At 41.9% G+C, this 20,837-nt stretch overlaps 1 protein-coding gene across 4 annotated transcripts; it reads left to right on the forward strand.

Annotated features, from left to right (window-relative positions):
- The first annotated feature begins 2,488 nt into the window (after positions 1–2,488).
- Positions 2,489–19,600, forward strand: zdhhc1 (zDHHC palmitoyltransferase 1). 4 transcript variants are annotated; one of them, XM_083759649.1, is made up of 10 exons: positions 2,489–2,638; positions 5,511–5,686; positions 6,675–6,776; positions 8,100–8,224; positions 12,427–12,582; positions 14,664–14,776; positions 15,988–16,076; positions 16,850–16,979; positions 17,754–17,883; positions 18,118–19,600. In XM_083759649.1, exons 2-10 carry the CDS (start codon positions 5,523–5,525, stop codon positions 18,579–18,581), a joined length of 1,473 nt encoding a protein of 490 aa, XP_083615775.1. In that variant the 5' UTR covers positions 2,489–2,638; positions 5,511–5,522; the 3' UTR covers positions 18,582–19,600. The 4 variants fall into 4 exon arrangements, with proteins under 4 accessions (XP_083615775.1, XP_083615777.1, XP_083615776.1 ...); XM_083759651.1 differs by having other exon boundaries at positions 18,121–19,600; XM_083759650.1 differs by having other exon boundaries at positions 17,757–17,883.
- Positions 19,601–20,837: the final 1,237 nt, after the last annotated feature.

Genomic DNA, 20,837 nt, shown 5'->3' on the forward strand with positions numbered 1-20,837 from the left:
AAAGCCCCAGAGGTTGGTGAGATCTGTCGAGAAATGCTGAAGGCTCTGGGTGTTGAGGGGATTGGTTGACACTTGACACATCTTTTCAACATAGGGACAGATAGGGTGAGAAGTTCAGTCACGCGAGAGACTCAGAGTAGAGTCGATGCTTATTCGCCTGGAAAGGAGCCATCTTAGGTGGTTCGGGCATCTGGTTAGGATGCCTTTCGGGCGTCTCCCTATAGGGAGGTCCTCGATGCAAGTCCCACTGGGAGGAGATCCATTCATTCACAACCATTCATTGGCCTTGGAACACTTGGAAGTTACTAATGTTGCTCTGGAGAGGGAAGTCTGTAGCTCTCTGGTGGGCTGTTGCCCCCGTGACCCGACTACGGATAAGCGGTTGAAGATGGATGGATGGATCTTTTCAATATTGCGCGGAAGTCTGGTACTGTGCCTAAAGAGTGGCAGACTGCAGTTGTGCCATTCTTTAAGAAAGGGGACCAAAGGGTGTGTGCCAATTTTAGAGGTATCTCATTGCTCAGTCTCCCTGACAAAGTTTACACCAAGGTACTGGAAAGGAGGGTCTGGCCGATAGTCAAACCTCAGATTCAAGAGGAGCAAGGTGGATTCCATCCTTGTCGTGGAATAACTGACCAGCTCTTCACTCTTGCACAGATCCTGGAAAAGGCCTGGGAGTATGTTATCCGGTCTACATGTGTTTTGTGGATGCAGGGTGCAGGAATATGGGGTGAGGGGGTCCTTGTTGAGGGCCATTCAATTTCTGTACACCCAAAGCGAGAGCTGTATCCGTGTGTGGGGCAGTAAGTCAGATTTGTTTGTGGTGGGGACTGGGGGTTGGCCTCCACCAAGGCTGCGCATTGTCACCTATCCTGTTTGTGATATTCATGGACAGGATCTCGAGACGCAGCCGTGGAGGAGAGGGTATACGCTTCGGGGAGCTAAGGGTTGCTTCACTGCTTTATGCAGATTATGTGGTCCTGATGGCACATTCGGTCCGAGACCTTCAACTCTCACTGGATTAGATTGTTGTCGAGTGTTTGGTGGCCATAGGAAGAGGATCAGCATCTCCAAATCTGAGGCCATGGTACTCAGCAGGAAACCGCTGTATTGTGCAATGCTGGGGGAAATTTAATGTCACCTTGTTGAGACTTATTTGATTAATTATGTGCATATTTTACCACAATTGTGATGGTGATGAGAAAAACATTGTTTTTTTGAGCGCCACTCCTATATGAACAGCTTTGTGTGTACGTGTGTATGTATGAGCACGGAATGTGCTCAGCTGATTGGCTGATGATGTATGATGATGAGTGGAAATGAGCAAAATTTTATAACTGAAGCAAAGATATTAGATCTGCTGTATTGTTGTAAATGGTGGCGGCCATTTTGAAAATGTGTATATTTCGTAAATGAAGGGTGATGCAACCTGTCTCTTTGGATAAATCTTTTCCAATTGCCCTAAGGCGCTTCCATGCCAAAGGGAAAACTAAATAAAAGTTTTAGGGGTGAGGGTTGGAAAGTTAACCTATTAAAACATATATTTTCGAATGAAATGGCATATTTTACCCCTGTTATGGTAATGAGATTGTTTTATTTGTATTTATTTATTTTGCCTTGAAACCTATTGAATTTGATTACTTGGCTCCAAAAATGTACAATTTGACATCAATATTATTATTATAGCTCTAACAGAAGCAAAGATAGTGGCTATGCTGTATTGCTGTAAATGGTGGCGGCCATTTTGAAAAAGGTGTATAATTCAGAAATGAAAGGTGATGCAGCTTGTGTCTTTGGATACATCTTTTCCTATGACCCTAAGGTACTTCCATGCCAAAGAGGATACTAAATGAAGGTTTTAGTGGATAAGGGGGGTAAAGTTACCCTGTTAAAACGTATTGTTTCGAATGAAATGTGCATATTTTACCCCCGTTGTCATGGTAATGAGAAAACAATTGGATTTGTTGGTCTTGAAATCTATTTAATTGGATTCCTTGACCCTAAAAATGTATACTTTGGCACCAATATTATTATTATAGCTCTAACAGAAGCAAAGATAGGGGCTATGCTGTATTGCTGTAAATGGTGGCGGCCATTTTGAAAAAGGTGTATAATTCAGAAATGAAAGGTGATGCAGCTTGTGTCTTTGGATAAATCTTTTCCTATGACCCTAAGGTACTTCCATGCCAAAGAGGAAACTAAATGAAAGTTTTAGTGGGTGAGGGGGGGTAAAGTTACCCTGTTAAAACGTATTTTTTCGAATTAAAAGTGCATATTTTACCCCAGTTGTCATGGTAACGAGAAAACTATTGGGTTTTTAATTCTTGAAATCTATTTAATTGGATTCCTTGACCCTAAAAATGTATACTTTGGCACCAATATTATTATTATAGCTCTAACAGAAGCAAAGATATGGGGTATGGTGTAATAGTGGGTTATTGTCGGCGGCCATTTTGAAAAAGGTGTATATTTCATAAATGAAGGGTGATGCAGCTTGTGTCTTTGGATAAATCTTTTATTATGACCCTAAGGTACTTCCATGCCAAAGGGTTTCTCTGTATCATGACTTGAAGTCAAATGTTCCTTAAATCTTCCACTACCCCTGCTGCCTCCACACTGGATACCGGCTGGATACATCGTATCCTTTTCATTAAACGTGCTGAGTCACGTTATATTATGTTTAGTTCATCATTTAGACTTTAGACTAGAGTTCTCCTGTGTGTGCAGGTTTCAGAACTCAACATCCCTCTTCTAGTTGTTACTGCACGCACACGCAGTGTGCGTCGACTGTTTAGTCGACTTTCGTCGACTAAAACTAAGACGAAAAATGTTCGTCGACTACCTTTTTCCACTGACAAACTAAATGAAAACTAGGCTACGATGAATAAAGCTAAGACTAAATATATTGACAATTTCATCAACAGATAAAAACTAGACAAAAATGTTAGGAAAGGACTAGTGGACAAGAGATCCAGTATAAGTCATTTCACACTTGGTTTCATGCTGAAAATAGCCGATCTACGCGCTGTGACCTTGTAGATCGGCTATTTTCAGCAAGTGTAAAATCAGTCATTGCGACGGCATCAAGGCCCGCCCATTTTTCTTTTTGTCGATTTGTGTAGAAGTGTAGATTTAGTCGACTGAAACTAGACTGACACTAAAACATTCCAGGTGACAAAATTGTGACTAAAACTAGATGAAAACTATTCAAGAGACTAATGACTAAAACTAAAATCAAAATTTGCTGCCAAAAACAACACTGCCCCCTGGTACTGTTATTTCCTCCAACAGTTTACTTTGTATGATCAAGTCAGTGAATGTTGTCAGTAGGGGCTACAACTATGGATTATTTACTTATCCGGTATTCTATCAATGTCCTTTCTTTATTATAACCCATTTAGACTTGAGGTCGATTCTAAAAACGCCTCACTAAGAAATCCTCACCTATGTTTTCTGGAAATATTAGCAACAACAACAACCCAAAAGCGGGTTCCCTCGTCAGACATCCAAGTAGTCTTGCGCGGCCAGACTGTTGCAATTCTCGCAATTCTTCACATGCTTCCGTCATACAGCCTGGAGCACGGAAGCCACGGAAGCCTGGAGCACTGGAAGCTCTTATCAAGATTCATGAGTAAAATATAAAGCGGAAGCGCAAGACCAGACATTAGGCAAGGCGTTTAATCACAGAAGTCAGTTCAACAAAACAGCAGTTTCTCAAATCACTTTCATGTAATGTCAATGCATGGGCAGTTTATAGACAGGTAGTTCAGTTCCTCTTCCCTCCCACACGGTGGTGCTCTATGGTCGTCGTCACGGGACCAAGTATCTGGATTCATACTCCTATTTTACCGCTGTTTCGGCGCTGTAGTGCCGAAATGATTTCGGCTCGTCAGAAACTTTCAGTAGCACCGAAGAGCCGACTTTAGGACGGTACCCGCCCCTCCGAACCTCAAATGACGTCAAATTGTAGGCTCTACAGCGCCGAACCGACTTTTATTCGGCTCTAAAATAGGAGTATGAATCGGTCCTTAGGCCAGGCACGCTCTCCGCAGAGCTGCCGGTTGGATACTGGAAACTGGATACTGTGGAATGCACTTCCCATTGCAGTCAGAACTGCAGCATCACTCCCAATCTTCCGCCGTAGCCTGAAAACCCACCTTTTCAGACTCCATCATGGCCCATAGCACTTACCCTAACCCCTTAGATAGCATTTCTGTTGGCTTAGATAGCATTTGACACAGACTTATAGCATGTTATGTAGACAGCACTATAATTGTATTGTATATAGTTATAGCACGCCATAGTACATATGTATAGCATAGTAGTAAATATGTATAGTTTATATGTATAGTGTATGTATAGTTTCATTATATAGATATTCCACTGTTACTTTCTTAGCTTACGCTGGTTTCATGATATTGATAAATGCTTTTATGTGATGTATTCCCATGCTTTTGTTCTTGCTTAAATGTAAGTCGCTCTGGATTAAGAGCGTCTGCTAAATGCCTAAATTGTAAATTGTAAAATTGTAACGTGATTAAACACTGTTTGTCTTCAGCCCTCTGGCATTCTATATAAACACAGGAAATATCGCTACTCAGCTTGGGGACGAGCGCTCTCACTCTGGTTCCTCCGCCGTGTACTGGGGGTCATAATGTGGTTACTCCTTTTCCATCCCGTGTATGTTATTTATATTTATTATTCTCCTCTTCCTCCTCTTCACCAATCTGTCAGTTGACAGTCCGTCAAGTACGCGCTTAGCGTGTGCGCCGTATAGAAGCCTAGTAGGACAGAGGATAAGAGGCAATCAATATATGGCCGTTCATGTTAGTCACATAGAATGTGATAGTGAACCGTGGTGCTCGACTCACCGCCCGACAGCGTGCTGCTTCACCCCTGGAGCCTGGATCTGTACTGAGGCAGAGAGAGCTGCCTTTTGAATAGTTGCGCTCCTCTGACAGAAGGCAGGTGACGCCATCGAGACACCACAGTATATCGATATATATCGATATTAATCCCGACGATATGAATCGATTCATTGAAATATATATATATATATATATATATATATATATATATATATATATATATATATATTTTTTTTTAGAGTGGCTAGTGTGATGTGAAATGTGAGCTTTAGTCATATTTTATCATATTCAAGTGCTTTTGGAGAAAAATGATAGTCACTTTCAGTAGTAGAGCACTGTAGAGGGGAGCTGTGTGTGTCTGTGCCCAGGTGATGATGGTCGTTGATGCTCATCAAGGAAGGCAATTATGTTTCTGCACTGTCAAAAGTAACGCTACTTCTTTTGCAGGGGGGGAAGATAAATTATATAAAATAAAATAAAACGGTAATTTTTCTTTAAAATATATATTTTTTAATATCGTGAAAAATGGTATCGTGAACCTCATATCGTGATACGAATCGTATCGTGAGTTGAGTGAATCGTTACATGCCTACCTGACATCATTCCAGTGCTTTCTTCTTCTGATCCTTAACTGTGTGTCAGTGTACTGGCATAATGTTTGCATGTCACCTGTTGGTCCACCTCATGGCGGTGTCCATCGACCCGGCAGACTCCAACGTGCGAGCCAAGAGCTACAAGGCTCCGGTTCCCATGTTCGACCGCACCAAACATGCCCACGTCATCGAGAACTGCCACTGCTATCTCTGTCAAGTTGACGTGTGAGTGGACATCAAATACAATCCCATTATGACCTGAGATCAGATTAAAAAAAATGTCTTCTACATCCTTAGTTTTCTTGAAAAAGCTATGTTTCTATGTCAGTCGTTCTTCGATTTTTCAAAAATAGCAGACCTACAAGTTCATAGCGAGCCACTCGGTGGTGCGCTGTGAGCTTGTAGATCTGCTATTTTTCAATGGCTAAAGCATAACATGATGCTAACACCAAAAGGGGTTCCCGCCCAAAATGGGTTAAAGTAGAGTTCAGATACCGATACCAGTATTTCGGAAAAAGACACTGCCTAAAATGCTCGTATTGGTATCGGTGAATATGCCATTACCATACCACATAATGTATCACATGATGATGTCATTTACAGTAATCAATCATTTTGTATTTTGAATGCTTCACTATTTTATATATATATATATTTTTCTTTATTCCTAGATCAACAGTTTTCAAACAATGGTAATTTCAAGGACCCCCATAACTCTGAGAGTGTACAAATGGAACCAATTTGGGTCCATTTGGAACAGACTGTTATCGGATCGGTACTGTTGTACGCCTGGGTTCCAGCCTGATTCGCTGCGTTCTGTGGATTTCATGTATTGTCACTTCGTAGCGAAAGTGACAATGTAAATCCACGGAAGTAATTCTAATTGGGATTAAAACAAAGATTTGACACGTTTACATCCTTTTCTCCTGTGACTGCCAGTCCGTCTCTAGAAGGCCCCTTTTCCACCGCCTAATATTAAACCAGTTCAGAGTGTTTCCACTGAAAATGAACTGGTTCACAACCAGAAAAGTTGGTCCACCAGTTCCGTGAAAGCACCAAGCGGTTTCAAGCATCTAGAACAGAACCAGTTCTAGAACCAAAGTTATTTTGATGGAAAAGGGGTCTATGAGCGGCATCTTCTAAACCTATGACATTTATAGCAATACACAGGATACTATATGTTGTTTTTTTGTTGTCTGAATTGCTGTTGCAGAGGTCCCAAGTCAAAGCATTGCAGTGCCTGCAACAAGTGTGTTGCCAGCTTCGATCACCATTGCAGATGGCTGAACAACTGTGTGGGCAGCAGGAATTACAAGTGGGTACTAGTATTTTCATCTTTATTTAATCGGTGAGATTTCAAGCGACCCGGCTCTTCCTCAGAACTCTGATGTGCAGAGAGTCACGTCATGTACCTGATGAAGTCCATTGACCATTTCGGTCGAAACGTTGTACGCTCATCATTTTGGATATGCGCGCATTCTCTTGGACTTGGACTGTCAAGTCGCGTTGCAAATTGTTAGCGCAGAAAGCTAACCATCGGATAGCAGAAGAGTTTGTTGCTGAAAAAGACATCAAGCCACAGGCTATTTTTAGCATCATAGTAGCCGTCTGTCGGTGTCAGCTCTCAGGTGCTGTTTTTTGACACCTTCCAACCGACTCATCTCCAGATTTATTCCACTGCCAGTTAGTAGTAATCTGTAGTAATCAGTCAAAAAATAATGCATCTCATATTTAACACTGCATTCCACATTTTATTTCTATTAATAAAACTATTTTAATCAGTCAATTAATCTGGCTCTCCAGAGGCTGGCTGGCAAAACAAAACACACCAAGGCCCAGAGAGCCATCCCATCAAATAGTGGTGCAGGTGTTTTTGATTGGTGCAGCCACTCCCAAGGAACAATGGCTGTCCCTCTGTCTGTCTGTCTGTCACTCTGTCTGGGTGTAAGCACACTTGGGTGTCAAGGCGTGGCAAAAAGCTGCTCGTAGCAGGCCTTCCTGGTTTTTAGACAACTGGTGGATGGAAAAGCGGACAGATTCCCGGAAAAGCTCCAACCATTCTGCCGCGTTGTTGGAGCTTAATTTCCATCCACCAGCTGTCTAAGAACCAGGAAGATATGCATGCCATGACAATGAGCGGCTTTTGGCATCTTCGTGACGCTACAGTGTGCCTGCACTGTCTGTCTGTCTGTCTGTCTGTCTGTCTGTCTGTCTGTCTGTCTGTCTGTCTGTCTGTCTAGAGTACCAACAGGTGACAAAGTGGCACTGTTGAGCTTCACACTGTGCACCTGTGCATGATGGGAAGCTGAGTTTTGTTTTAGTAAGGAACAGCAATGTGTGTCCCTGTGTCTGTCTGTTTATAGTACAAACAGGTGACAAAGTGGCGTGTTGATCTTCACACTGTGCACAGGTGCATGATGAGAGACAGTACAGTACAGTACAGTACGGTGTACATGGTTAAACAGCCAATGTATTAAGAGTCTGACAGCCAATAGTCTCATAGTCTGGCACCCAATAGTCTGACATGCCAATAATCCGATGTGACTGCTCACCCAGCACACACACACACACACACACACACATGCACGCGCACAAGCAGCACCACTCAGTTCAGACAGGTCTGATTCTCTCTCTACAGGATGTTTCTGAACAGTGTCATTTCTGCGTTGGTGGGGATAAGCCTGGTTCTGCTGATGTCCTCGTATGTCTTCATTCAGTACTTCCTGGATCCGACCCAGCTCCGCTCAGACAAACACTTCCTAGGTAAGATGGATCCTGAACGCAGTGTGGCGAGCAGTGTTGTTTTTGGCAGCACATTTTAGTTTTTAGTCTCTTGAATAGTCCCCATTTAGTTTTAGTCACATTTTAGTCACCTGGGATGTGTTAGTTTAGTTTTAGCCGACTAAATATAAGATTTTAGTGATGCTTTTTCGGCTATTTTCAGCATGCAACCAAGTGTAAAATGACTTATACTGGATCTCTTGTCCTCTAGTCCAGGGGTAGGCAACCTTAGGCACCAGTGCCAACATTGGCACAGAGGAGGGTGATTACTGGCACACTGGCAAGTGTGTGAGAGTATTTTTGGTTAAACTATTAAAAGAAATGCAGTCAGATAAAGTCCCTCACATTTTTGTGTAAATTACATCCTGCATTCTACATTCATTAAAACTGAACTCTGTTATTGCCTTGACTCTAATGATCATTATAACAACGTGAAAGAAAATATTTAAAAAGGAGAAACTTCATATCTGTGGACAAGCTAAATATGTTGGAATTTTTCACGTGGTGTCATTAAAATTAATGAATGTTGATATTGCACACTGACGATCTAGAAAATAAAAACATGGCACTTCATTTAAAAAAGGTTGCAGACCCCTGCTCTAGTCCCTTCCTAACATTTTAGTCTAGTTAAAAAAAAAAAAAACGAAATTGTCAATACATTTAGTCTTAGTTTTAGTCATCATAGCTTAGTTTTCATTTAGTTTTCGTCAGTGAAAAAAACATTTTTCGTCTTAGTTTTAGTCGACGAAATCAACACTGGTGGCGAGTCGGGAATGCTCATCACGTTTGAGTAAATGGTGATGCCCCCCTTCGCTCGTGACCTTCCCTACTCGCGGGACTAGGATTTACTAGCTATTCTTTGCCTGTCAGGTTGCACCTCGGACGGCGCTGAGTTGGCTCAAGCAAACTTGGCAACGTTCGACACGGCAACTCTGCATGCTTTAGTGTGCTCTGTGGTGGCTCAGGTTCGCTTACCATATGAGCCCAAATGAACAACATAAACATGCCATTGTTTCTTTTCTTCTTTTTTTTCTCCAACACAACACAGGTTGCAGACATTTACAAAACAAAGGCAAAACCCATGCTCCCACATGCCCTACATGTCCAAAGTCTGAAATGTAGATTTATTTTTATATAAATCATTGCAGAGGTACAATCAAGTTTGTGTGGTTATTATTTTCCACCCTCCACCACAGACTAGAGGAAGACTTTTGGTCAGTGGTGTAACAAGACGTCAGTAGGCCCGACGCTGTAGCCTGGCTAATAACCCAGACTCAAAGTCGTGTGGTATTTCTGGCTTATTAGCCAGGCTAATAAATCTCCGTGGGCCCTCGACCAAAACGTCCCGCTTCCCCTTTGTTTTTTGAGAACAGCACAATTGTAGAGTAGTTGGCAAAATAACATAATTCGGGAGCAACCCCCTTTAGATTTACTAGCAGACGGTATTGCTCAAGTTTGAGAGTTGACATCTCATCAGATGTGACTACTAGCAATGAAAGTAAATAACACTTCCATCCACTTTCATCCACAATATAAATAGATAGTCACTTCTCTTCTTCACAGAGAGAACCAGGTCTCATCTCTTGATTTGTCAGAAAAATACCTTGAAGAATTTCTGTCATGGGACATGTTTAACCTGACGCTGCCAGATGAGGGCGGTATTGGGTAACCATGTTCCCCAAAGCTGTGAAACAAATTTGTGTAGCAAGCTTCTTGGATCTGGCAGCGTCAGGTTAGGACATGTTGGCCTGCATTGGTGAAACAATCAAAACGGGACGCGCAGGATACAAACAATATGTCCCCGTTCGGGTGGAAACCTTCCAAATTGGTCCAAAACTGTTACTTTTCATGGAATTAAAAAAAAATGTTTTCCAATGTGGAACACATTGTACGTGTACATAATGTAGAGTTACAGTTCCCACTTTCACCTGATGGCTATATTGTCAGCAGGGAACATGCTGATTCCCGGAGTACCATTGACTGTACTGATGTACATTTAATATAATTAATTCATCACATTTTACTGTACGTTTGAATATGGTTTCTCTTGTTGAGGGCGCTAGCCCCTCCTATATACAGGTTTAATTTAAGTTTGTTTTGTAAACGCCATTGACAACGAAGGGAGATTTTACGTCATAATGTACCTCATTATGTCACATTGTCTCTTTATTGTTAATGGCGTTTAATGTTCGTGTTGGCACCGTTTGTTTTTACATCACCATTACATCACCTAATCAACACGAGTTAGACTTTAATATGTTAGCGCCCCTCACTTCACACGGGTGTGATTTTTGTCATCATAAAGACTTTCTGCATTTGCCATGTGAGAATCTGTGAAGCTTTTTCTGTTAACTTAAAAGCAATAGGCATAGTGTAACTTTAATACATGTAAGTCCACATATAGCACTATGTCATGCTTGTACCTGCTGTACCAGGATGCATGCAATATTTAGTCTCTGTGACACATCTAGGGGCCGCGCAATCTGCATTCAAAGATTTTCCCAGAAGCTTTGTCATTGGTCGACTTGCCTGTCTACTTCCTGATTATTTTTGGGAGCGTTCTACCCATTGCTGGCCGTCTGAATACCAAAAAAACAAAAAACATATTATTGCTTATAGCAGCTTTAAAGAAAAAGTGCAGCCATCTTATAATTCTAGCCTGACAACAAGTTTGACACCAATTACTTACTTAATTAGGTGCATTAGTCCTTTATAGCGCCAGCTGCACTATTGCCATTTCCACTGCTGAGCATCACACCACGTTTTATTGCACAGTAGCCTACTGTATTTGTGTCAAAACATGTTCAGATTAATTGAAAATGGAGGACCCCAATGGAAACAAGCCATAGTGCTTTCTTGTGTTTTTTTAATGCTCTTAGCAGACCTTGTATTGAACTGTGCTTGCCTGTGCTTATTCTACAAACTGTTTCAATCGGGTTGAAACGGGAAAGTAAAAGTATACAAACAAGGGCAGTTCAAGAGGTGCACGTTCATCCCAAAATAACGTTGACGGGTACTGGATAAAAAGCACACGTAAAGCTGAAGGAAATGTATGCACTCGCTGTCTCAGAAGCTCCCAGAATAACTTTATTAGATTGGACTATAGGTCAAAATGTTTGTACTGTAATATTCTGGGAGCTTGTATTTGATATTTTTCCTTCAGCTAAAGGTATAAAACAAATTAAGATAATAATAATAATATTAATACGAGTCAAGCTTATATTCTGGCACTAAATATCTGCACTGGGTTTGTGTGTCATCATCGTTATCAATAAATAACGATGACATCGTTATTGGCAATTATGCAGCCAGTGTGTCCTGATTTTAACCACTTTCAACCTATCATCCATATGATATGTTGAGTATGTCATTATAGCCCGGGGGGAAAAAATTATGCTTGTTCGTTGTATATTCCAAATTAAATATATTCAGAATGTTTAAATATATAATTTTGTGCTTTTTGAGGGGCCCTAGCCCCTCCTATGTCCAGCTGTCCGTGTTTGTGTAAACAAAAAAACATTGAAGACAAAAGTGAGGACTGAAAAGTGCGGACGCAAATTGTGATTGGCCGGTCACTGGGAGATGAGCCATTGGTTGAGCATCGCATAATGATTGTGCCACAGGGGACACCGGTTGTGGCTGGTAGAGAGAGAATGTCAGACATTGCGCAATACTCGAGAGATACAATACAGCCGTTGTGGCTGTTGTATGATGATTAGGATTGGCTGATTTGGGCTCCCAGGAAGAAGCCAGGAAGACCCCATTGGCCAGGGCAGAAAGGTGAAGATGGAAAAGTGAGGACACAAATTGTGATTGGCCAGAATGAGATGACGTGTAATGATTTCACCAAAATATTGGTGAAAACATCTGTAATCGGTAGGCTAGATTAGAACATTCGCTCCCTCTCTCTCACTCTCTCATTCTCTCTCTCTCTCTCTCTCTCTCTCTCTCTCTCCCCCCCCCCTCCCACCACCACTTATATTGGCTCATGTGGTGCACCCGTTATGCGATGCGAAGCCAATCACAGTGCAGAATGACACACCTTCCAGCCAATCACAACGCACAATATCTGGAGGACACATGTTGAGGATGCGGTATCTAGAATGATTGGTTATTACTAGATTATCATCAACACCAACACTAACTGTGTGTGTGTGTGTGTGTGCGTGTGTGTGTGTGTGTAGTACGTAATGAGACTGGTGTATGGTTTGTGTTCTTGCCTGTAGCTCCAGTGTCTACAGCAGGAGCTGCTATCCCTGCACTGGCAGCGGTCACTGTTGCCCTGGGTCTCCTGTCTGCTGCATTACTGGGACATCTACTGTGCTTTCATATATACCTCAGTAAGTATACTGGGTCTCCTATCTGCTGCATTACTGGGACATTACTGTGCTTTCATTTACATAAGCACTGGACAGTTACATTCCTGATGATTGTCTCTATAGAGCGCCGAAGTCCTGACGTCACTCGCTCGTCCCCTGGTTTCCCCTGGTTCACGGAAGTAATTTCTCTATGGAGAATAACATGGGGTGATGTTAATATATATAATATAAGCGTTGTGGTCCAAAAATAAACAAGCTGTCTCGGCGTAATTGTCAGGGAGGTGTCTCTGTATCGTTTATGACAGCCAGTCACTCATATAATGATACAGTCTGTTTCTAGTGAAAAAGTAGCAGTTAACAATAGCGTTTTCTCTCAGTCAGTTGATTCTTCATATCCATATGAGTGAAGCGGCCTGGATGGTTTGTTTATTTTTCAAACACAGTTCTTATATGAGTCGATCTAAAATCCCCCTATGGGGATTACAATGCAAATAAAAAGTACATGAACCCGTGGATTTGCACCGTGTACCGATATTGACGTCAGACTTCGGTGCTCTATAGCATGAATCTGGGAACCCTTTAGCAAAAAAAGAAGGAACTCAAACAATGCCATGTTTAGAGATTTAGGACTGGTTCCCAAACAGTGGGTCGGGACCTTAGAGTATATATGAATAGAGACGGCACCGGATTCCTCCTCCCATCCACTTGCATTAAGTTGCTCAAAAGCGCATGAGGCGATTTCACTCCTAGGAACAAGTGCATTCTGGGATGGATTGCCCCAATAACATGAACGCGCTGGCCGTTGACTATCATTGTGCCGTTTGTGCTGCGTTCACGTATGAAACATTCGTTCACGTGTCATGGCCCCAATAACATGAACGTGCGCAATGATATTCAACGGACCAGCGCTGGCTCGAGCTGCAATACCAAATTCGGCCACTATGTCCATTTCTCCTCAGGGTTTCCTCCGGGTGCCGTCTCTATTCATTTATCTAAGGTCGGGACTTGGGAACCATTATTTTGGTGACTGACCCATCTTTATGCTTCATGAATTAATTGTCTTTTTTTGTACATTCATTTAGATAGTATTATTTCAAAAGATATTTATTTTAACAAAACGATAACGACAACAAAATTAATCTGTAGAATTACAAAAATATCTCAAACATTCCATAAATGTAAAAAACCTTTCAGAAATCTGGAAAATAGCCGGTCTACAAGCTCACAAAAGTGACGATGTAACCCGTTGCTTCTACCCTGGTTCTGAACCCTGTTTCCCATGATATGTTGGAGCCTGCCTGCTTGCTCAGGGGAGACATTGAATCTTGACCATCAGGTCAAAACATCCATGTAAAACCCTGGGTCTAGAAGACTATATATCTCTATATATGATCTATAGGTCTCAATAGAAAGCAGGGATACATAATACAACCACCCAAATAATCTAAGTTTCATTGTACTCTACCATACAGATTGGACAACATTCCATTATATTCATTGAGAAAAGTTACATAGTGCCGCTTTAAGTTATTCATTCATAGCGTATTTTTGAAGGTTTGGGTGCCACGATTACAACAAAATTATCTTTTTGTCAAAAAAATCTAATCAATTGGAACCCAAGATCTGTATAGAGGCCCCCAAAACACGCCCAGTCACGAGGGATTGAACGTGCTTTTGACGTCCAAAAAACAGCCAATTCTTCATCTTTTAAGTCATTCTGACCTGAGATCAGATTCATACGAGGTTTCCACTGGACACACACTGGTCTGATTAACCCATTCTGACCTGAGATCAGATTCTAAAAATGTCAGTCGTTCTTCGATTTTTCAAAAATAGCAGACCTACAAGCTCGTAGCGTGCCACTTAGTGGCGCGCTATGAGCTTGTAGATCATAGAATCATGAATACATCATGAATAAATACTGTGTGTGTGTGTGTGTGTGTGTGTGTGTGTGTGTGTGTGTGTGTGTGTGTGTGTGTGTGTGTGTGTGTGTGTGTGTGTGTGTGTGTGTGTGTGTGTGTGTGTGTGTGTGTGTGTGTGTGTGTGTGTGTGTGTGTGTGTGTGTGTGTGTGTGTGTGTGTGTGTGTGTGTGTGTGTCGCAGTGTGGAACAGGTTGAGTACCTATGAATACATTGTGCGTCAGCGCCATCGTCAGGAGCATAGAGGGAATCAAGGAGAATCGGACACTAGACTACCTGCACTAAATCTATTAAAGGTAAAATAAAAAGATACTACAACTAACTGCTAGACTAGTACTATTACTACCTCAACTTTTAATAATACTAACATTACTACTGGTAGTGCCACTACTATTGCTACTGTAACTACTTATTCCTTTTGCTATATTGCTACTATACTCTGACTACTAATATTACTGTTATTTCTAGTATCTCTACTGTTGCTACTACTGGGACTAGTACTACTACTCCTATTTCTTACCAATTGGCAAGCAATCCTATGAGCCAGTTGTTCTAAAAGGTGGGTCGGGGGTTTGTTGAGGGCCTTCCAAATGGCCCCTGTCTGTACCTCTGAGAGGTACTACAGGGGAGGGGATGATATTGTGATGTCACTATATCAGTTAGGGCTGCGAATCTTTAGGTGTCCCACGATTCGTTTCCGATTCCGATTCTTGGGGTGACGATTCGATTCAAAAACGATTTTTCCGATTCTCAATTCAAAAAAGATTTTTTTCCGATTCTAAAGCAGTTTTTTTTTAAATTAAAAACAATTAAATTGAATTTTAGCATGATCTACTCCAGTCTTCTGGCATGAAAGCAGAGTACATTTAGTAAAAAGCTTGTATAATTGTAAAGGTTTTATCAACTGAATGATTTAAACACACAAAGGTTAAATCCAAGAGTAAGAACATGTCTCATTTATTTAGCTTGCACAAATTTGAACCAGTACAAAAGTTACAAAATCTCTTCTCACTCAATACCAGAACAATACATTAGTATTAAAACAGGTGTAAAATAAATACAATTGGCAGGCTTAGCTTAGCTGGTAGTAAATGCACTATGCAGAAACCCAGGCCATAATGCATTGCATTCACAGGTAGTACCTGTGCATGTTTTCTTTTCTTTTTTTGCACAAATGTACCTGTCAGGTACATATACATTATTTTGTGCAAGAAAAAGAAAATGAGAATCGATTCTGAATCGGACGGCATTAGAATCGCGATTCTAACTCGAATCGATTTTTTTTGACAGCCCTAATATCAATGTCCTTTCGATTGGGCCTTTTGACATGGGCCCCCCGATTGGGCCTTTTTTAGAAACCAAAAATACACAGGGAAGACATATTTCAATATTCTAACCACACCTGGGGGTCTATTATTAGAGTGATATTTAGTCCATAGACACATACAAAACAGAAGAAAGTACAAAAATCACGGCATCACTCCATCTTGTGTGGTTTCTGTGGCAGGAGGGAAGCTACTCGGGATCTCTGGGATATACCAACCCAGACATGGACGTAGAGAACACTACCACTATGGCAGCACAGGGAGCTCCAGAGTAAGTTTGAAATAGAAGCCATACTAACAATAATGCACGTTATTCACTATTTTACCATATGTATAACAAACAATGATCCTGTATTTACCATCTCACACTGCTGTCTGTAACCGAGCAGGAAGAATATGACAAATGATATTACAAAGCACATTATAAGTGACAAATCACGGTCAAACTTGTCAATATTGGATATACTGTATCAGTGTTGTTTTCGTCGACTAAAACGAAGACGAGAAATGTTCGTCGACTACCTTTTTCCACTGAAGAAAACTAAATGGAAACTAAATGAAAACTACGCTATGATGACTAAAACTAAGACTAAATATACTGACGATTTCGTCAACAAATAAAAACTAGACAAAAATGTTAGGAAGGGACCTAGTGGACAAGAGATCCAGTATAAGTCATTTTACACTTGGTTGCATGCTGAAAATAGCCGATCTACAAGCTCACAACGTGTCGCAGCGCGACGCGTTGTGAGCTTGTAGATCGGCTATTTTCAAGTGTAAAAACAGTCCTTACGACGGCATCAATGCCCACCAAAATACATTTTAGTCGACTAAATCAACTGTAGATTTAGTCGACTAAAATCTCATGACATTTAGTCGACTAAAACTAGACTAACACCAACACATTCCAGGTGACTAAAATGTGACTAAAACTAAATGAAAACTATTCAAAAGACTATGACTAAAACTAAAAACAACACTGTACTGTATACATTGTGTGTGTGTGTGTGTGTGTGTGTGTGTGTGTGTGTGTGTGTGTGGTAGTTTCTATGGAAATGGCAGGGTGAGAAGTGTGTCGAGTCATGTTGGAGTGGAGGAGCTACAGGCCACTATGTCGACAGACCACGCCCTCAGTCACACCCACAATCACACCCACAATCACACCCAGAGACAGGTAACCCCAAACACTTACCCCGGCACACATTTTGTTCTAGCCCTGATTTCAGGATTGTGTGTGGGTTCAACTGTAGGAAATTCATGTCCACTTAAACCCTAAACCTTTACCGGATTCCGAAAGCCTCTAGGCTACCTCTTGTTTTTGTCGTTTGTAGTCGCACTACACCAAGTATCTTCAGTACCGAATGTTAGCCCCAGAATAGGGATGCTATTCCAGTCTTCAATCTCACAAATAGTCATTAGGCATTACACAAATGACCAAATTCCAATTTTTCCAAATTACCAAAAGGGAGGTCGAGACCTCAGAGTATTATTCCAAAGTCTTAATTCATAGCCTTTTTTTCCCATCCTGAAAATAGGCGATCTACAAGCTCACAATGCAACACATGGTGAGCTAGCGCATGACACCAACATCTAAAAAAGTATAAACTAATCAAGTAGGCTGTAGTCACATAGTCAATATAGTAATAGTGACAATGGCTGCACACAATCAATCAACAATATGTTACATACACCTTTACCAGGATACGTCACATTAGAATGTTCATGAGCAACTCGGAACACGCTATACCATGTTTTCCATGAGAAACAGATTGAAGGTTTTATTGAACGTTATAAGTCCTTCAATAGCATCTTGGAGCTGCTCAGAGGTTACTTTATTGAGTATTATTGTGTTGGATATGAAAGGCACTATGGATGTATAGGTCTGTAATTATTTAATTGAAATGTCTGTGCCTTGGTTTGTAAGGTTTTTGACCTGGTTTATTTTCAGAAGAAGAAGAGGAAGGCACACAAAGTTCCTGCTGAAGTCAACATGGTTGATGAAGTTGCGATGGAGACCACCGGTGACCTTCGACACCACAGGACCATAGAGCACAGGACTCAGAAGAATCCTAGTACCAGTAAGTCTCACACACACACACACACACACACACACACACACACACACACACACACACACACACACACACACACACACACACACACTGTATACAGTAGGTACATACTGTATGCACATACTGTATACCCACACATTCATACATGTCCTTTGTATAATTATCCCTTTCACTATTATCTCTCTGTCTCTTTTTCCTCTCTCGTTTTCTCCGTCTCTCTATCCTCCACAATCTCCCCAGTAGACTCTGGCAGTTTACCGCTGGTTTCTGTGCCGCCGCCACCGAGCCTGCGGCTTCCTTTCCCTGCGTTTCCACTGAGGGCGTCCCTGCCTCCCCTGCCCGCCGGCCCACCTGCCGATTACCACTCTTCGTCTGCCGAGTCTCTGGAGGAAATCCCCGTAGTCTTGGCCAGGTTAGGCTCCTCCTCCTCCGCCGTGAGCTCCGCTCACGCGGCCAGAGACCACCAGAGGGCGCCGCGACCGGCGTGCGCTCCGGTCGCGCCGCCCTCCCCCTTCCCGAGGACAAAACGGAAGCTGACCTCGTCCTCTGCGAGAAGTAAAGGTCGGCTGTCCTCTCAGCCTCCTTCTGTGTTTGTCAGCCGGACCAGTGGTCAACCGCTCCGTCCCAGGGACCAGACCCTGAGCCTGGGTCACCACCACACTGACATGGTGGGGCCTCATATAGAAACCGTGCGCACGTACTGAAGGGTGTTTTCTCGCACACGCAGTGCGTATAGAAAGAGACTCGGCGTGAGAGTGTGTCGGCCGCAGCCCAAACTCTTCGTCAAACTGTAATGTACTGAAATTCGCCAAAATTACATTTCCACTCCATTTACTATGCTATGAAAAATGAAAAAACTCAATTATGTGCACTCCTGCACAATAGTAGTCTGATCAATTGTGGATACCTTTTTCTGGGACAGTGGGAATTATAGACACTGACCGCAAAGTAGTGAAATAAAGACTATCTTTTAATGACCCTGCGGACAACAACACATTTTACTCGATATCAAATCACTTGTCTACAGAACAAGGCCAAGAACAATGGCCAAGCTGCTGTTCTATTTTAACAGTATATACGCGGTTAATAGAATATTGGTAGCGTACTACAAACCCTACCAGAACTAACTGAATACACAATGCAATCACATTACCTGTGTGCACAGCACACTACCTAAACCCAAGCAACCAAAGCAGCAATGAACAGCAACATTGTTGACCCAAATGGATGCAATTTAAGCAGACATACTGTATGTGTACAACAAATGCAGCTTTGTACATGGTAAACAATTAAAACACGACGCTGCTAGTCTTTATCTCGTACTGTAGGTCTTCTGCACATCCACCTCTGTTTATAAATGATTATCTTATCTTATTCCCACCAAGTTTCATGAACGTCCGGCCATATCAAGGACACACTTGAGTTATATTGATAACGGCAAGTCCTTGAACTTGACATGACATTTGACCTTTTTCTATCCAAAATGACTGGACCATGCTTTTACCACAGGCAGGCTAATTCATACAAACACAGTATCCTACTGTTGATTTGGGACCTGCCCAGTGCAACCAGGGAGTGTTAGAGGAGCAGGGGCTGAAATCCCATATAAAGAGGGCAGTTGTTTTACAGACGGGTAGAAGGGCAGTGGCTGAAGCCCCCTTTGATGTCTGTGTGCACGTCCCTGAGTGCAACAATGTTCTTCTACTGGACACGGGTCTCTTCCATAACCCATTCTGACCTGAGATCAGATTCATACGAGGTTTCCACTGGACACACGCTGGTCTGACGAACCCATTCTGACCTGAGATCAGATTCTAAAAATGTCAGTCGTTCTTCGATTTTTTTCAAAAATAGCAGACCTACAAGCTCGTATCGCGCCACTCGGTGGCGCGATATGAGCTTGTAGATCTGCTATTTTTAAATAGCTAAAGCATAACATGATGCCGACACCGAAATGGGTGCCCGGTCAGAATGGGTTAAGTGCCTTGCCCAAAGGCTACTTTGACAGAGAGGAGAATGCTTTTTTTTGTTCGCGTTCCCAGCTCACCTGGTCTGGGGATTTGAACCAGGCACCCTCTCTCTGGTCACAAGTACACTTCTCAAGCCTCAAGATTAGTGCAATACCTGATCAGCCTGTAGGTGGAGCTGTTTCTTAATCTTGAATCTGATCCGAGTATGATCACCTGTATGTGGCGTTGCACAAAGAAAAAACCACTTTTTGTATTTATGCACTTATTTATTCATATTTAATGTTGGATGCCAAAGGTTAACAAATCTTGTGTACAATCTTTATCTTAATTGGCTGGGTTGCACCAACAAGGATTAAATTAAACCAAGTTTAGAGCTAATCTAAGATTAGGTAATTTTAATTTTAACTGTAGCACAATTTCTTCCAAAACACTTAGATTTGTACTATGTTTGGTCACCCTATTTATATTTATAGGCTATAGGAAGAGCATTGAGGAATTAGGATAAGTGATACGTTTTTTTCATTATTCATCAGTTGAGCATGATCGAAATTGTAAAAGCGACCTAGTCATGATTGACTGCCCCCTAAGCCAATGGGACCCCATACTGCCTAAGCCAATGGGAGTCTGAACCACTCGTGTAGCCAATCGCGTAGTAGCGACCTAGTCGTGATTGGCTGCCTCCTAAGAAATGACACGCGCACTGCGGAAGTCACTGCAACGCGGAGCGGAGCAGCTGACAACAGTGGCTAACGTTATGAGCTAACTGTACAGCAGGAAAGCCATAACAAAACACAGTGATTTAACCAACATACACGTTACAAAAAAGGAAACGTTTGGGGAAGAAAAGGAGGGACGGAGACAGCACTTGTTTCACCTGACAAATATCATATGACATAATATTTTACTTTATTTTTGCCCCCGCTCAAGGACTCCTCCTCTATACTTTGAGAACCACAGGCTTATTGCTGGTAACTATTAACATTTTTCTGA

Source organism: Protomyctophum parallelum, assembly GCF_964188405.1.
Source record: "Protomyctophum parallelum genome assembly, chromosome: 2".
NCBI classification, from domain to species: Eukaryota; Metazoa; Chordata; class Actinopteri; order Myctophiformes; family Myctophidae; genus Protomyctophum; species Protomyctophum parallelum.